The 19,001-nt window shown below is 47.6% G+C and overlaps 1 protein-coding gene across 2 annotated transcripts in view; it reads left to right on the top strand.

Annotated features, from left to right (window-relative positions):
* The first annotated feature begins 1,255 nt into the window (after window positions 1-1,255).
* FGFR4 (fibroblast growth factor receptor 4) overlaps window positions 1,256-19,001 on the top strand; it is a 48,699-nt gene continuing 30,953 nt past the window's right edge. For both annotated transcript variants that reach the window (XM_053377213.1, XM_053377214.1), the window contains exons 1-2: window positions 1,256-1,527; window positions 1,808-1,932. In XM_053377213.1, coding sequence (XP_053233188.1) covers window positions 1,271-1,527; window positions 1,808-1,932 — 382 coding nt within the window. In that variant the 5' untranslated portion in view covers window positions 1,256-1,270. The remainder of the gene's footprint in view (window positions 1,528-1,807; window positions 1,933-19,001) is intronic.

A 19,001-nucleotide genomic window follows, 5' to 3' on the forward strand; every position in this document is an offset into this window, starting at 1 on the left:
GGCTGCCTTCCCCTTGCATACTGATCTGAATAAAACACACACCCCTCTGCTGTTCCATCAAACACAAGCTAACTTAGGCCACCACCACACATCTATACACCCCCACAGAGGGTGCTGTGCTTACCTACCCCGTATGTGTACACTTGAACAGAGATGTACACACACACACAACTACACACAAAACACTATTCCTTTTCATGATGATACACAGGAGCATTTATATACAGATATACGCACACATACAGAAACACCAGCATAAAGCCACATCTAACTTATGATACTCATATATGTACATGGTCATGTTCTTATAATTATGTTTTAGTTAAAGTGGAATAATGACCATATCCTTATTCTGTACTGATTTTTTAAAAAGAAAAAATCCAGTTAAATTCATTACTTTAACAATTCTAGGTTTTTTGTTTTGTTTTTTGTTTAAAGAGAATTCTAATGTGGTTAAGCCAGGTCTGTAACTGCCACCATACACTGGCGCTTTTAACACACCACTGCCAAGCTCTCTTTGGCATGCAAAGCTAAACCCTGTGCTCTTATGCCAGCACCCAACCAGAACACCATGGGCAGGTAGCCAATACAGGCGTAACTTGGTAAGACTGAGAAAGTCATCCTTGAGAGTGTTTCATCTCAGATGTGGGAAAGGCTCGCTGTGTTTAAGCAGTGGTTGTAGGAAAGCACTCATCACATGTTCAAAGGCACCCCTTTCGGAATAGCTTCACAGGAAAGGTACCAGAAAGTGGTTGCAGGTGAAGCCTGCAGGAATCCCTAGCTGCAGTTACACCCTTGGAGTTGGAATGTCTTTGCCACAGAAAAAGCACTGCTTAATCTGAGGAGGATGAGATCCAGGACCCTGTATTACTTTGGAGTGACAATTCACCCTGCAAGCATGAAGTGTCACATACCTCTCACTCAGCCTTCAGGCTGTTTCCCTGACCCACCCCCATCCGAAAACTAAAGCAGGGGGGAATTGGTCATGTGTAGTTGTCCCAGGCTGGAGTTGCACCATGTGTTGAACTTCTGCCTGCAACTGTTTTCTGGGGATTGGAGCGGGAGGGAAATGCTGAGCGAGTGGAAGTCCTAATGCCCTCCCACTTCTGCCCTCAGGAAGATCAATCATTGCAGAGGCTGCAACCCTAAGCACCCTTCCTAGAAAGAAAAGCCTCACTGAGCACAGGATCCCGCTGTGCCATGCACACGGAGGAGCCCTAGTAGAGTGGTGGTGGGCAAGGGCCCCGATTTGGCGCAAAGAAAATGCGGAATGGAGCTTCTCTCTGCCTTACCCACCTACCCGCAACACCCCCAACTTTGTCCTTCAGAACCGTCGGTCTGGGTTTCATCAAGAGCCCCCACGCCAAATCTCTCCGCTTTGGCGCCCCCCTTTTCCCGCACTGGGCCTTCCTCCTCCTCCCCATATGTGTGGCAGGCGAAGCCAGTCCCCTCCGAGCGACCCCCATCCCGCACGACAAGGCGCCTGGCTGCGACTCCTCCGGTGCCGGAGACGCCGTGTCTCTCGCGGTTAGTGACACAAGCGTTTCAGCATCCTCAGCTAGGCCTCGGCCAGACGCTGCCAGCCCGCCTCCCGCCTGCGCGGCCCAAGCGCGTTCCTAGCGCGGGGAATCCCGCGCGGCTGCCGGCCGAGGCCTTCGAGGAGGGGACGGAGGGGAAGCAAGGGCTCGTCCTTCGCGCGGGGACCGGGCGCCTGGAGGGGGAAGGAGGAGGCGTGGGCGGGATGTGCGAGCGAGCAGGCAGGCAGGCGCGCCGGCATGGTTCGTTGACTGAGGTATTTATTTTGCAGATTTATTTCCTCCCCGTCGGCCTCCAGTCAATGCAAGCATTTCCAGAGCGGCGGCCCACAGGCAGCAATCGCAAATGAAATCAATAAAGCCGAGAAAGAAACCATGTCGGAAGTGAAAACAGCAGGTACAACAGCAGCATTTGCGGGGGAAAGAGAGAAATAAACATACCGTCCTCAAGAGGCTTAAAAGGAGTAGTAATTAAGACAGTCACACATAGGAGCCAACTCCTAGGGCTCGAGGTCCCTTCGTGTCCCCCAATAAAATATTTGGGGGGGTGCCCCCCAGTTTATGGGCATTGCCATTCAAATGGTGTGTATGCAGCATGGCATGTGAACACTTACGTGGAGCAGGGCTTGCTTCCCCGCCCCCAATATTTTATTCAGGTTGGCACCCCTGGTGTCACACTAGGACCTGGGAGACAAGGTTCAAATCCCCAACTAGTCATGAAGTTCACTGGGTGACCTTAGGCCAGTCGCAGGATCTCAACCTAACCTACCTCACAGGGTTGTTGCAGATATAAATTAAGAGGATGGAGAACTATGTATTATTACACCTTGAACTCTAGCTAGGGGGGAAAGAAGGCATTTGCAACACATTACAGTAGTCTGATCTGGAGGTTAGTAGCACATGGCTTAACTTGGCTAAGTTTTCTCTATCTGGGATGGACTGTACCAGCTTTAGATGGTGGAAGGCATTCCATCCCATGAAAGGCACATGAGCTTCCAGTGACACAGCTGGATTTGTCAAACACTGATCAAACACTCATGTGTCAAACACTGTCCAGAATGCATCTTCTCTGAGACAATGAGCCATAATGCTCTCTCTGCATTAGGCCACATCCAGGCCCATTACTGATGCTGATGTAGCGCTTCCACTGCCTGACTTAAATCAGATGTAAAGGAGAAATAGGTATCAGCTATGTACTCCATGGTACCTGATTCCAAATTTCCAGATGACCTCATTCAGCATTGTCATGTAGATGTTGTAAAACATGGGAGACAAGATGGAACCCTGTGGGATGCTACAGAGCCAAACAGCAACCACCTAGCATCACGTTCTGGAATTTGGCTTGCAGGTAGGACTGTGTGTCCAGTCCAAACAACCTATGCAGAAAAATAGCATGCCTGATGGTTTCACAAGCTATTGTCAAAGAGTACATGGTCACACTTGTCCTGTACTTTTCCCAGTAAAACAACAGGGTGACTAAAGCAGTTTGTGGGCCTGTTTCTGATTGGGTGTACCCTTAACTTGTAGAGAAAAGGAAGAACCTATCAGTCCTTGAGCCTGTGAAGTAGTTATGAGGAGTGTCTTTGAGCCTGTGCAGAGTACTTTGCCCTCCATACATCCAAGGTTAAAGGAGTGGTTTCAAGGTAGGTTTCAGCCCTAGCAACTTTCATTTTGGAAATAAAACATCGATCACATACTGGATTTCAGGACACTTAAGGTCTATGGAACCCACAAGAGATCTCACCTTGGACTGCAAAACCAAGCGCAACCCTTTCACATGAAAATTCATTTGTAGCTTTTTCTTTTCCTTGAAAACCTGCTAAACAAAGGATTCTGTGTTATTTTAAAGTTTACATGTATTGTCAACATTATTTATGGCAACTCTATACTTGTCTACTCAGAAGAAAGTTCCATTGCGTTACCAGGACAAGTGGGAATAGAATTGCAGCCTTAGTCCCAATAAAGTTATGATCCCCCTGGCTCTGCATTTTCAGATCTGAAAACATTTATTTGTTTATGTTTGTTTGTTTTTTCTGGCAGCGAGAGAGTTCTCACTGAAAAGAATATGTGTGTGAGCAGAGGTACTTATGAGATGTTTGGGGACAGAGGTGCATAGAATTTGTGCTGGACCATAATGTTATTTAGGTGGGCGGGGGAGAGAAGGAATGATAGATCGGGATATGAGATTTGTGTTTGTATTTCAAGGAGGAAATGTGAGGCTATAGTGCAGGATTGGCTGCATCTTGGGAAGTAGCAGGTCTGACAACCTAGAAAGTGTTTGGATAGTCAGAGGAGAGTGCTTGGTATTTGAGGGCTGATGTTTGGGTGGGATATGGAGCTTGTGTAGCAGCAGTGAGTATTTTGTTTGCGAGGTGGGGTTAGCTGTTTGCATCTGGAGAGAGCGGAGAGTAGATGGAGGGTCTCAGTGCACAATTCCCTGTTGTGCTGAGCTGTGGGACACGGCAGGGGGGTGCACGGGAAGGGGGTTGTGGTCAGAGGGATGTGGTGACGCTGGTATGTGCTGAAACCAGGGAGGCAGCAAGCTTGCCGCGCTGCCATGAAGGGCTTTTTGTTTGACTGCAGTTATGTACTATAAATCAGGAGCAATGCCCCAGCCCTGGCCCCTCTTGCAGGGGAGGAGAGAGGAAGAGACCACATCCAAGCCCTGAGCCTGCAGCATCTAGAGCTAGGCCCTTTGCTTTGCTAGACCCTCGCTGGGTGGCCTGGAGGCAGAGGTTCTCGGCAATGCAGTGTGCTGTCGACAGATGGGATGCCTAAGCTGAGGGAGAACCCATTACAGAGCCGAGGAAATGGCATTAAGAGGGACTCTGTTGGCACTATACCAAAAGGGAGTATGCTGGTGGGGTTGCCAAAAACTAGCAGACAAAGCTGAAGATGATAATCTGCTAATGTCTGCAGATCAAGCAGCCGTTAATGTCACAAGATCAGGGACCAGTCAAAAAAATTGGCAACCCTATATGCCAAGGGTTGGCAAGTCAAGTGCCAGTTCAGGAACTGCAGGGAAGGGGATCTGCACACTCTTTCCCATGGCATTCATACAGTAGCTCACAGCAGTATCAGTCACATTATGAGCTTGTTCCACCCACCCACATTATTAGGCACAGCAAGTCTTCGTTCACACATGCTAAAGCCAATGGTGTCTCACACCCTTTTGAAGAGTCTTCCCCCACCTGGAAAGTTTGCTTTAATTCTTTATGGATCCATTATGACTAACAATATATAGAAGACTGGTTTCCATCCCCGAAATATTTCTTGCAGTTAAGGTTGCCAACTGATCAGATGCATAATTTGCCTAGACAGCTCCTGTACTCTAGCAGCAGTTTGATCTGCAGAAATGTGAAGAGCTAAGCATGACCTCCTGCTAATGTTTGCAGGGCAAGCTGCTGTTAATGGTACAGGAGCAGAGGCCAATAAAAAAGCTGGCAATCCTACATTCAGCAAAGTCATGATGTTCTTTTTAAGTCTGCTTTTTACAGCGACTATATCCTCCATGATGGGCTATGCAGCTCAGGAAGGGGAATAACAAGCCCTAACAGTCACATGGACAAACAGTTTGGGGAATATGGACTTCCGCTCCTACTTTACGCCACCCCCCCACCAGCATGGGTGTTTATTAAATTGGAGGCAATTTTTTTTTTCATTTAAAGGAGTCTAAAATCACCCACTGCTTCTGAGTATGGCCCATTAGCTGGCTGTAAAGCCAGGGTGAGAGGCCAGCAGCAATGCTTAGAGCAGGCTCTCCATCACAGAGTGAAAAATTAGTAAGGGTGGAAGCAGCTGGGCTGGGAGCCCACATGTCCCACTGGGGTGAGGCCCTAAGGGTAGTGAGCAGTAGCCAGAGCTGGCTGGTCCAAGGAAAGACTCCAGAGCCACAAGCAGCCTTCGTCTCCCATTCCCAAAGAGCAGACCCTTTGCTCCTACCCAGCCAGAGTGGCAGTACCCATCCAAGGGCAGGCATAGGCCATGCAGGAACAGGCAAGAGAAAACTCAGCCACTCTGTGGGCAACAGCAGCAGCAATCCAGGAAAAAGAAGAGATGGGGGAAAGCACCCCCCCACTCCCCTCCTCGCGTGCCCCCCTTTCTCTCCCACCCCTGAGCTCAGCCACAGGCGCCTGGCTTCAGCTCCAAACAAATGATTAGAAAGCTGGTTATAATTGGATAGGGGGAAAGAGGAGGGGCTCGCCTGCTGAGAGCCACTTGGATCCAGGATGGGAGAGAGACAAGGGCTACTGGCAGCTTCCCGAAGGAGAAGGAAGACTCTCTGATCCTCCTCTAGGCAGAGACGGAGCCAGCCACAGGGTGACTGAGCCGGCAATTGCAATGGAAAAGATGCTGGCTTGTGTTTTGGCTTTCCCCACCAAATAGCTGTGCTCCCTTAATTTCCTCTCCTGAGTTGGCGGTTGCACTGGGAGCCTTCGTGTAAAGGCCCCAATTATCTGTTTGAACATAACGGCTTGGCTGCGGATGCCCCTCTGCGAACTGTGCAGTTTGCAAATCACAGGATGCAATGCTGTCTCCAGGGGCACAGATAACATTCATACCCAGCAGCTGCTGTAATCCAGAAGTGCATGGCTACATCCGCAGGCAGGCTAAACCACCCTCTGGTGCCAGGGAGTGTTCTTTCTGTAATGAATAGGGGGTCATTGCTTACCTAAAAGAAAGGCTTGTCATCTTCAGCTCATGCCAGTTGGGCTGTAATCACACCTGGTGCAAAGCAGCTTTGCCCAGGGATTCAATAAGCTGAAATGCCTAGCCAAATTGCCATTACTCGGATAGCTGGCAAAGTGCTAGATTTGCCGCTGGTTTAAATTTCCTTCCGCTGGTGTCAACCAGGATGGCATTTTGTAGGAGTCAGGTGGAAGTCTCCAGCATATTCAAGGTACGAGTAACACTGCTCTTGGAACCAGAGAGCCAAATTTGCCACCTAGTACTCTGAAGTCATTTTCACAAGTGGCATGCACCACTTGATCCAGTGAACATTTACTCCAAAACAGCCTTTACTTGCTCCCACTTAAGTGTTCCCAAAGGATTGTAGTCTTCAAGCATCTTTTCCTGCTTCTGTAACTTGAATGCACCAGCTCTTCTGACTATGATGTACATATGTGCATGTAAAAATCAACTTTCCATCACACAATGACAGCATTGGTAAAAGGTGACTTTCGACTAAAAGGTGACTTTAGGATCAATTGTGAAAAGTTGGGAACTATCCCTGTAAGTCATTTGATCCAGAGCCACACATTCATTCAAGAGACCAGGACACGGGCTGCATCTATTTTATTTTAATTCTGAAAACTGATGCCTCAGGATGGTGTAGTTGAAAGCCTCCATGTGATGTCTTTAATGATGTCAAGCCCAATTACAGTGGTCATCTCGCTTGGCTCTGTTTCTTAAGTAAAATGCTAATGTCAGTGCGAGTCCAGCATTTTCTCGAGACCTGAGAAAAGACATCCCACAACCGCCATTTAGGTAGCTTTTTTTGCAGTTAAACCTGCCTTATTTAGTGAGGTCTCCCCTCGCTAAATCTACATTCCTGCTGTTTAAACCTATTATTTTCTTTCCTGGCCTGATAAACAGTGTCCCCTCCTTCCCCATGACATCCTTTTAAATGCAGAGCCTCAATCCAGCTGTGATCATCAAACCAACCCTTCCAGAGCAGGCCTACTGTTTTCTAAAAGCCTGCTCCAGAGCAAAGAGACTGAGAGCTGCCAGTGCACCCATTAGATTCAATGAACGGAGTTGTGCTTAAATGTGCAGGTCTTGATTAATGTTTAACAAAGCTCCTTGGATTATCTCTTGCCGAGGGGTGTAGCCTAGTGTAGTTTCAGTTCCAAAGGCATTGTGGTTTGACCTGGTCAGGACTGACTTTGTCTCTCTCTCCCCCCCCCCCCAGGCTCTTATTCTGTGGCGTTTCATTCTCTGTTCACATGGCTTGATGTATGGGCTGCCTTTTGCCATAAGATTTTTGTGGAAAGGAGGGACCTCTCTCAGGGATCCCTGGTGGACAAAGGTGCATTGGGAAGCTCTTGAGCACATGGAGGCTGCTGCTGTTGTGTTGCAAAGGGATCTGGGTTCCTCTGAATGGATGCTGGCTGGCAGGGATAAGGGCAGAGTACAGGCCAGGCTCTTTCTAAACCCTTTCCCCTTATGCCTCAGCTTGAGAGCACAAACCCCAGAAGACGATGCTGAGCCAGACCCTCCCTGAGCAGCCTGTCCTCCTCTTGGCCCTACTCGCCTCTGAAGATCGCCAACAACTTAGGGCTTTGAAGTGCCTCCCACTATCCCCCCCCTCCACCCCCATCCCATCCACTTGTCATAGCAGCTGCCTGCCCTTTGCTCTGCTGAGGTCAGAGTGCTGGCTTAGGGCGATGATGGCCACATCTGCTGCTCTCTGCGTGGCCCGAAAGAAAGTGAAGCAATGATTTTATTTTTCATTTTAAAAAGGAGCGGGGGAGAAGCAACCGAGAATGGTGTTTGTTGTCCTGCAGCTGGACTGCACCCAGGTCTCTTTGCTGCCCATCTGTGGGACAGAAAAGAGTTCCAACCCCAGAAAATGTACATGGCAGGAACAATCCCAACCTTTTGGGGAACTGTGGTTGAAAACCTTTCACATCCAGAACTGGGAATTAATGGCTAGGGTGCTGATGCTTTTGGCTTTGAGCTTCTGCTCCTTTGATTTGTGCTCAGCTTGTCTAACCAGGAAAGACAGAAACATTAAATTACTCTAGACGTGTGCTAATATCACAAGAGTTTGCAACGCCAGTATTGCACCATGATGACATCATGGTGCATGAAAATAACATCGTCTTTCAATCTGCTGCTTGGCAACAGGAACAAAGTGCTTGTTAAACACTTATGTTCAACAAGGATCAGCAGATGGGAAACTTTGGACGAACAGAGGGGAACCTGCTTCTTACCACTTTCTGACTGTTTCCCAACCTTTGCCAACAGGAAAACAGTAGCAGAGTCTCTCTGGGACTGAGTGCTACTGTCCCATCAAGCGAGGGCTGGAAAAAAGTCAGAGCAGAAGCCTCGCTCTGTTAAGCTGAATTTTAAAAAGAAAAGAAAACATGTTTATTGTAGTAAGTGCTGAACTAAAGAGCAACACCTCCCTCACATTAAATCAGGAAGATTTAATAATACTGTAACTGATACCCACATTTGGAACAGTGGAGGAAAGGAGTGTTAAGAGAAACCACATCTTTATCCTCAGAAAAAAAGGAAAAATCTGGGTTTTAAAACACACCCATGATGTGGGGATCTGGCTCACTAACTCTTTCTTCTTAGTGCATCCTGTCCTGCTTTATACTTTTGGGGGAGCCAGGATGGACCAATTTGCTGCATTGCAAAGAATGGGCTGATGAAGGGACTCACACCAGACTATAATGCAAAGGGGAGAGCAAGAGGGGCAAATTATATACAGTATTAATTGAAAAGCAGCTTCAGAAACTTGCCATTTTGAGAGCGGGGATGAAAGGGAAGGCTGCTTAACAGCTGCACGTAATTTTGCTCCCATAAGAAGTAGTGGTGGCCAACTTGACTTAAAAAGAGGAGTAGACAAATTCATGGAGAATAAAAGCTATCAGTGGCAACTGGCCACAATGTCTTTGTTCCACCTCCACTGTTGGTGGCAGGTTGCCTCTGAATACCAGCTGCTGGGATCACAAGTGGGGCGAGTGCCGTGGTGCTCAGGTCCTGCTTGCAGACTTCTCATGGGCACCTGGTTGGCTGCTGTGAGAACAGGATGCTGGGTGAAGCAGGCATTTGACTTGATCCAGCAGGGCTTTTTTTCTTACATTCTGAAGGGTGTTCGTTGTCTGGGGAATGGCTGCATCTCAGTGGCAGATTAAACCTGGGACCTTCTGCATGCACAGCAGGTCCCAGGTTTAATCCCTGACATCTCCAGGTAGGGCTGGGAATGCGCCGGGTCTGAAACCCTAGAGAGCCACTGCCACTCAGTGTGGACATTGCTGAGCTAGATGGACCACTGACTTTGTGAGAGGCGGCTTTCTATATTCCTAAAACTGTTTCCAGTAACTCATGGAGGGAGGGGTGGGGGAAAGAGATCCAGAGACAGCATTCGGAGCAGAATCAGGTTAAGCAGAGGTTGAACGGCCAGCTGACACAGATGCTTTAGTTGGGATTCCTGCATTGCAGGGGTTAGACTATATGACCCCCAGAGTTCCTTCCAGCTCTTTAGTTCTAGGATTCTATAAGTAGCTTTCCCCTGTACTCCTCCATCTCTTGAGGCTGCTTTAAAAAAAATATCCCACATACATCTAACATGTATGTGGCTCATCCCAGATACCCAGGAAGGCTTCTGTTCCCATTTGGGAGTGGCCTGCTAGCTTCCTAAACTGGCTCAACTTTGCTGGGAATGACTGATTCAGTGGCGGAGCTGATGCCTTGTGTGCAAAAGGCCCCCGGTCCAACCTTGGTAAAGTTGTGAAGGATTCCTGCCTGAAACCTCAGAGAGATAAGACAGTACGGAGTTGGTGGACCAATGGTCTGACTCACTATAAGCCTTTTATCTTATCTATCTTCCCCGCCCCACATAGATATTTGGGAGGTCCATTGATTTATTTATTTTTTGCTGTAGAAGGAAAGCCAGCTGAACCCCGGGATTATCCACTAGGCCCTGCATTCCCTCACACACTCTGTCCCCTCGTGTTCATCCCAATGGGGTGTAGATAAATACAGATCAGGGAGAGAGATGATAAAGGAGTGTGCTTTCCCTACCCATCCCCCCCACTGTCCCCCTCCCTGGTTGTTTACACTGAGCTGTCCGAATCAAACAAATTCCATCCAGCTTAAGACACTCCCCTCCCACTGCCCCTCAGCAAATACCCAGCCTTACTTGCCCATCGCCTGTTAAACATTCAGGAGGGAGGCCTCCTGCAAGCTTTGCGTGGCCTTTGTGAATGCCTGGAAGGGCCCAGTTTCCCAGGGCTTCACCGAACTGACCAGGTTTTAGAAAATAGGTCCTGTGAAGGACCTACTGGATTGTTAAGATGAATTTGGACCATGAAAAATGCTTGCCAAGGTCAAGCTTTGAAAAGTGGACAGGACTTGACAGTGAAGAACTTAGAGGTGGGTCCCTATGTCTGTGTGGTGCTCACTTCTCCAACTCTTCTTGTAGTATCCCAACAAAAGTGATGGCCTCTTCTTGGGTGCATTAAACTATAGGATTTGCTGCCACAAGACATAGTGACGACCACCAACGTGGATGGCTTTAAAAGAGAATTAGACAAATCCATGGAGCATAAGTTTGTCAATGGCTACTAGCCAGGATAGCTATGTTCTATCTCCACTGTCAAAGACTGCATGTCTCTGAATCCCAGTTGCTGGAAACAGCAAGTAGGGAGAAGGCTCTTGCGCTCATGTCCCACTTGCAGGTTTCCCTTAGGCAGCCCTGTCTTACGATGTCGCACTAGCAAGCAGTTGGTCTGATATTCAGTTCTTCTTCTGTTGTTAGAGAATACGAGCCAACCCCCAGTCATGTACTTCTTGTTTATTTTATTTATTGAAAAGCGTGTATATACCTCTCCATTTTCCACAAATATCTAAGTGGTCCATGTTTGCTCCTGCAGCCATCCCACATAACATCCTCGTAATGTTGCAGTTGAAACTTGAAATGGAGCATGGAAACACATCCACTCTCCACAGCCTTCTTTGCCATCTCAAATAATAGAACCATAGAGTTGGAAGGGACCACAAGGACCATCTTGTCCATGAATCTTTTTGCCCAACGTGGGGTTGGAACTCACAACCCTGAGGTTGAGAGTTTCTTGCTCTAACAACTGAACTATCATAGAATAGGGGAAATGCCATATGGACATTTGTACCAGTTAACTACAGTGGTACCTCAGGTTACATACGCTTCGGGTTACATATGCTTCAGGTTAAAGACTTCGCTAACCCAGAAATACAGTGGTACCTTGGGTTACATACGCTTCAGGTTACATACGCTTCAGGTTACAGACTCCGCTAACCCAGAAATAGTACCTCGGGTTAAGAACTTTGCTTCAGGATGAGAACAGAAATCGTGTGGCGGCAGCGTGGCAGCAGCAGGAGGCCCCATTAGCTTAAGTGGTACCTCAGGTTAAGAACAGTTTCTGGTTAAGAACAGACCTCTGGAACGAATTAAGTTCTTAACCCAAGGTACCACTGTAGTTTGAAAGTATGCCCACTTTGTATATCAAGGATGAAACAGAAGCCAGTTCAGAGACATAAAGCGGTGGGGGGGTGGGGCTCCTGCACCTTTCATATATATATTTGCTTATTAAGCTTGATGGCAGACCACTTCCAATCCAAGTATCCTGAAATGGTTTACAAAATAAAATTCCAGCATTAACATGCTAAAAGCATATAAAATCAAACAAGTATTGAAATATACATAAAATCAACAGCAAACAATAAACAGCATCAGGGAGATGCACAATGAATCACCTTCTATGCTTGTCTGATCCAAGTAGACCTACTGAAATTAATGACATTAAATTTCTCATGTATGATAACTTCAGCACGTCTACTCTGAGTAGGACCGGCGTTGGATACAAGCCAATATCTAAAATGGGTCAATAACCTAGTCTGGGAAAGCCTGAGTAAACAAATGTGTTCTCTGTGGGTGCCTCCTGTAAAGTGGGGGTGAGGGGAGTGTTCCAGAGAGTGGGCACCACTACAGGAAGGCCTGTTTCTGTGTCGTCGCCAAGCAACATATTGTAAAATGCAGTACCACTAACAGGGCCTCCTCTGAATATTGGCTCAGGAGCTGACAGGCAGCCACCACAGTGTAACATGCAAGTACAGCCAGGTACAACACACAGGACCGTTGCTGCTGCATTCTGCACTAGCTGCAGTTTCAGAACCAGTCTTAAGGGCAATCCCATGTACAGCATGTGATAGTAACCCACATGGGAAGTTCCCAGTGCACAAACCACAGCAGCTAGGCTATTCCTGTCCAGGTAAGAGCAGAGTTTTGACACCAACTGAAGCTGGTAATAGACCCTTGCAGCTACCGAGATTACTTGCTCCTCTAGTGACAGTGATAGTTTCAGAAGCACCCTCAGACACCCGCTTTCAGAGGAAGCGTAACCGCATCCTGAACAGTCTTCCCAAATCCCAGATCTATGAACCACCCAGCCACAAGCATTTAGCCTTACCAGGGTTCAGCTTCCCTTCACCACATCCATCTCACCGCTATACCCAGAAAACAGCTCATGTCATGCACAACCTCTACTGACTCTGAGAAATAGAGCTGAGTGTCATAGGTGACATTACACCCCAGATCTCCTAATGGCTGATCCCAACAGCTTCTTATATATGTTAAATAGCATTGGAGTCAAAATAGCGGCCTGAGGCACCCCACAACATAACTGACAGAGCTAGTCTGGGAACACAGCCCCGCAAGTATGAATGGGGCCGCTGTGAAACCTACAACATACAGAAATGGAGAGGAGGAGAAACTTGTATGCTACCTTGAGATCCTTGGAGGAAAAGTGGGATATAAATGCAATTACAACTGGCGTGGTGATGATTCAAGGTGAACATTACACAGAGAGAGACTAACTCAAGTTGAAATATCCAGACGTGCAAAAAAGATGTGCCCATTTCCCCTTTGTACAAACATCACAGGCACTAGCCAGGACTAAAACTTCTTGAACGCTAGCTTGATCCCATTAGATCCTTGCTATAATTCCTTGTGCTCTCCACTCTGAGGCTGTTTTTATTATTATTATTGCGTCTGGCCCCACGGATATAATCCTCCTATAAGATTGTTCCGTTCTGCTCAGCACTGGTTAGACCACAGCTGCAGTACTCTGTTCAGATTTTGAACGTTTTGATTACTTGAGACTTCACCACAAAGAATGAGTATAATGATAAAGAATTTACCAAGGAAGGAAAGAATGAAGGAGCTGGATGTCTCTAGGGTGCATTCATGCAGCACTTTTCTCCTGTGGCAACCATCCTCTGCTAGGAGGCTGAAAGACCCAGATGCATAGCTAGGGGTTGGGGGTGGGTACACTAGGGGGTGGCACTTATCATGGGTCATGCAGTGCACCCAAGCCACACATCTCTCCCGGGAGTTACGCGGTGGCTTCGGTGCCTGCAGGCTCCGCACTGCCCAAGATAGTGTGAGGCTTGCATCAGCCCACCGTCTCCACCTCAGCCATCCTACAGCTAAGGGGGAAGCGGTGGACAGACTCCTTGGAGGCTACGTGGCGTGCATCACGACCAAGCAGCTAGCTACGCTGCTAGAAAGGCCCCTCTTTGATTCCCAAGAAGTCCATGAGCCAATGACTTCAGATATTCAAAATGCACAGGATTCTCAGGGAGAAAAACAAGGCTACTGCTTTCCTTTAATTTGGCAACCCACACCATGTATGCCATCATAAGATGAGTGTGGACATTAGGAAGAACTTCCTGACAGTAAGAGCTGTTCGACAGTGGAATTTGCTGCCAAGGAGTGTGGTGGAGTCTCCTTCTTTGGAGGTCTTTAAGCAGAGGCTTGACAACCATATGTCAGGAGTGCTCTGATGGTGTTCCCTGCTTGGCAGGGGGTTGGACTCGATGGCCCTTGTGGTCTCTTCCAACTCTATGATTCTATGATTCTATGATTCTATGACATCAGGTCACTAAAGGAGACAGAGATTGTGCAAAGGCATCTTTTGTGAAATCTGAAAGCCTCACCTGACTCCGACAATTTTAGCTACGGTAAATCATGTCCCCACCCCCACCCAGCCTTCTCAAAACAGTGGATAAGGGAACAGTAAAAAAAATGGCAGGGCTTTGGCCCACTCTCAGTTTAAACAGCCACACCTCCGGGAAAGGATCCTTTCTGAGATGCCCTTCCCTCAGTCCCCATGACTTAAGAAATTGGATCTTTGACCAGGACGCCAACCAACCAAGATAGAGCATCCATTATGGCTGCCCAGTATTCTATTTGGTACCCCAAATCAAGATCAACCACTTAAGGCACCATTACCTTGAGACACAGACTTTCCCACAGGTGCGTAGGGTATTTGTTGAACTAAGGTTCCAACAGATGCCCTCAGCATATTTAGAGGGGAGATACCTGGGAATTCCCCATATGGGTGCATTTATGGATGCAAAAAGGTTGAGGATGTCCTACATTACCTGCTCCTTTGCCCCTTATATTCAATGCCCAGAGGGGAAAAAATTATCACTTGTTCTTGACTGCCTCTCAGGCCGATTCCCCCCAGGAGGTGACAGTCAAGCACCTAGCTGATATAGCTGATAAAGATCTACAGATTACACACCTGGAAGCCAAATTTGCTCTGGCAGCTAAGAAGCTCCTTTCTAAATATGTTAATGCTCTCTAATTTTAAAATTTCATACTGTAAACTTTTTAAGCTGTAATTTTTTTATAGAGTATGTCATGCAATTTCAGAGGAAAACCTTGTCTTGCCCTCTGCAGTACATTGTAAAGGCCTTTGGCTATGCACAATAAATTGACTGATTGATTGAGATGCCCTTACATATCCAAACTGGAGGAACTAACTCCCCTATGAGGACACATGGGACTTTTTAGTTTACAGGGGACAGTGGTAAAGGTGTATAAGACTATGCATGGTGTGCAGAAAGTGGCTGGAATCAGGTGTAACATGTGCATGTCCAGATCCTCCACCTGGGAGCTGTTCCTGTGCAGCTCTTCCATGTTCCTCTTATTCTGTCCAGCTGGTCTTTCATATCCTGACTGTACTTCCTGGACTAACACAAATTCAACACAGACTGTTGTGTTGTTACCTGGTACGGATGGAAACTGGTCAGCTGTAGAAATTCTGACTCTATGGAGGCAGAAATACTTAGGCATCTTACGGGGCTCTTGGTTCAGGGCAGACACTCCTATGCCACTGTCCCACCACCACCACCACCAAGGCGATGGAGCTAGAAAAGTCTGAGTGAAGTTTGCTTGCAGGCTGCAATGCTGCTGATGTCAAAGACCTGAACTTGAGCAGCTCATAAGGTATAGTGGAAAAGAGGAGATTGAGAGGAGATGGATGGTGTGGAGATCTCCAGTCTTGAGCATCTGAAAAGGGATCGGTAGAAAGCAATCACTTTGATGGTGTCTTCCAAGACTGTGCTAGCTTGAACAAAACCAGAGAGGTTTCCCCCCCTGAGGAAATATGCGTAGGATCGGCTTATGTGAATCCCAGCAACCCCCAAACAGAAATTTCTTGCCACCTTGCATGTGTGCTAGAATAAGTAGCAAGCTCTTCTCCCTGCTTTACACGACAGCAGCTGAGATGCTGCAGGATGGAAGGGAAACCTGGTCTGGGTGGCGGGACTAGAGGCACAAGCCTGATGGTACTAGGTGGTGTCCAGGGGGTTGCTGCGTCCAATTAGCCCAAGCAGAGAGCTCCCGAGCTTTAACTGCAATGACAGGAAATCAGCCTCAATGTGTTTACTGTGGGGGGATTAGAGCTGTTTAACCCCAGGCTCCCACATTTGCCTAGTTTTTTATGGCAGTCTTTAAAGACCCTCTAATGAGGGTCACAGCCACTTTATGGTGTTGCTGGCAGTGATAACACCCAGCTACTTACAACAGCAATTTGCAAACAAGCTGCCTCCACCACAGGGCACGCCATAAAGGACAGGAAGGATAGGTAGACCCGATGCGCAAGACCTTGAATCAGAGCAAAGGCAAAGAGACAGATATAATGTGAGCAGTGTGCTCTTTCCCTCCCAGATCACGCTTCTTGCTGATCTGCTAGTAGCAGCTTCTTTCCCAGGCTGGAGAAAACTGTATTGGCTTTGGAGCGAAATGTTCACGTGTTAGAGCAGAGCTCAAGGTGACCTGCGGTTCAGCTAACACACAATGTAATTTCAAAGCTAGGCCTTAGCCCTAAAATATGTGGAGAGAGGGCCCCTGGGCATGTGCATCCCATCAGCATGGACTGTCCATAGCCCATCCACCCTCCATCCAGGGATAGCTGTCCTGGGAGGAGCTGGAAAAAATGGATTTATTCCATGAACTCCTTAGTGCTGCTGAATCAGATGGGTTCTACACTGAGAATAAGGCAAATAGGGTTCTCTGCCCTGCCCAATAGAGGACAAAACAGAACACCAAGAGCAGAGCAGAGAAAGTGAAAAGGCAGAGGCGGATTTAGGGGTGTGTGACTGGTTTGCTTGCACCGGGGCAGGGAGATTTCCTTGCAAGTAATAAATAGCTCACTGGCAGAGCCCATGTTTTGCATGTAAAAGGTCCCAGGTTCAGCACTTGGCATCAGGTGGTGGGAGGAAAGACTTCTTCAGCCTAAGACCCTGCCTGGGTCTTAGGAGTGGAGGAGATGATACTGGCCTAGCTGGACAGGCAGGCTGATCTGGTGGAGAGCAACCTCCTGTGTTCCCAGCCTTTCTCCTAGATGTTCAGGGGACAAAGCAGGGTTGTGTTCTGCTTTACCTGATGGCGCTTGGAGTGGTTGGTTGGTTGGTTGGTTGGTTGGTTGGTTGGTTGACTGCATCTATGTCCCAGCTTTTACTCCAATGAGCTGAAGGCAGCATACACGGTTCTAGTTTTATTTTAAAACGATCTAAGTGGGCAGCCATCCCTGCCTCCTTGTGGGAGCGAATTCCATAGTTTAACTATGACCCCAGTCCATGGACTGATATGCTTATGGCACTCAGCATGCATTACACACATCAATCTTGCAGAACTATATGATCATGAGCAGGCCAAGGGTTGGAAATATATAGCCTTGAGTCTGAGATTAGGATTGCGATAGATACCAAAAGGGAAGCACTTGCAGGATACTGCTGGGTATTGTTCAGGAACAGAAGCTACGGTTGAAGCCATGCATTTGAGTATTTGCTTGCTAAATTTGTATCCTACCTTTCCACCCAGTGGAAGCTAGTGACCATGATGCCAGTACAATAAAATATAACATAATGCATGAAATGACAATAATATGTGATGTAAGATAACATACAAACATAGTTCATAATGGTTTTGTAACTGATACAATAGTTGCAAGTGGGCAGTGTGCTGCAGGGATAAAAGTATTCTGGAATGCTGAAGCTATGGCCCAAAAAGGCATGCATGTGCGCATATATATATGCAGGGAGATATATATATAAATATATATGGAGATATATATCTCCGTTCCTGCATCTGGCACTGACTGACTGTGTGCTCCTGCCCTTTCTGTGCTTAGCCTCAGAGTAGTTCACTGGAGGCCCATGCAGCGTATCAAGCCCAGATGGCGCCCTGTGTGCTGTCATAATGTCTGATAATAATAACAAAGCAGGGGCTGTTTACTGCAGTGCTTTTGGCGTGTCAGGCCACAGCACTTTAAAGATCACAGGGAGGAAAAACAACCCACCATGCACCATCTACCCAGCGGAGAGATTGCACAGATCACTCTCCTATCTAACACCCAGGGTCTGGGACATTTCCGTAAATAGTGCTTCTATTCTGGAGAGCGCGGCAGAGCATGTGCGCACCCGATGTCTGCGTGCGAGTAAGAGTTCCTGAATTTCAAAGTAATTATAGCACTTAGCACTGTATAAACTTTTTGTTTTGGAACATGCATTTGCTGAGAGATTGTGCCGTGCCAGTGTCAAACAGTTTATATAGCTTGAGCTTTTCCACCCGGGTTGCTTAAGCCGAGGAGTAACACTGCAGGCTGGTGTTCTCTCCACCTTTTCCTTTGCTTCTGGATCCCATCCCCAACCTCCTGTGTCCGCTGACCCATGTGTGTCCCCTCCCTGAGCCGCAGTTTATGCTCAGCCCTTGCCCTTGCCCTTCCCCCTTTCTGTCCTTTGCTGGCGTGATCCTTGAGGTAGGGATTGTGTTTGCCTTTCTTTGTAGCATGCAGTGCCCTGCCACTTGAGTGCCAATCTCAGCGGAGGCCCCTCGGAGCTGCCATAATGTTTGTTAATAATAATAAAGGGCCGCTTGTGTTGAATTGCTTTCTGTGTGTCAGACCCCTACTGGCAGTGCAGCACTTCCTGTGGGATCAGAGCAAAACCAAGCATGGGCTCGGATTGCCCCAGGGCAATGTATGTGGCTTTTATGAAGAACGTGATTTGCATAACCCGTGGGGTAATTTGCATTGTAAATCCAGGTTGCTCTCAGAGCTAGTGGACAAAGCATGCGAGCAACAGGGCTACGCTGGAATGCAGAAGGCAGCCTCAGAACAAGGCCTGCAAGCTTTGCTGTCCGGACGCGATGGAACTTCCAGCGGCAAACACAAGCCCTGGAGATGAATATGAGCACATTATACGCTTCTCTGCCTCTGTTATTTCTCTGCCTAATTACACAATCCCCTCTGCCTCCTATCCATGTCCATCAGGCAGCTGCTGCGGTTCAGGACTCGCATCAAGAAAGCTCTTAACTTCCAGAAGACCCAGAAATGTTTTGCTCTTTAAAAAACAGCAGCAGCAGCAAGGGCTTAGACCTGTTAGAAGCAGTTGATGGGGGACAGC

This window comes from Podarcis raffonei, chromosome 2 (assembly GCF_027172205.1).
Source record: "Podarcis raffonei isolate rPodRaf1 chromosome 2, rPodRaf1.pri, whole genome shotgun sequence".
NCBI classification, from domain to species: domain Eukaryota; kingdom Metazoa; phylum Chordata; class Lepidosauria; order Squamata; family Lacertidae; genus Podarcis; species Podarcis raffonei.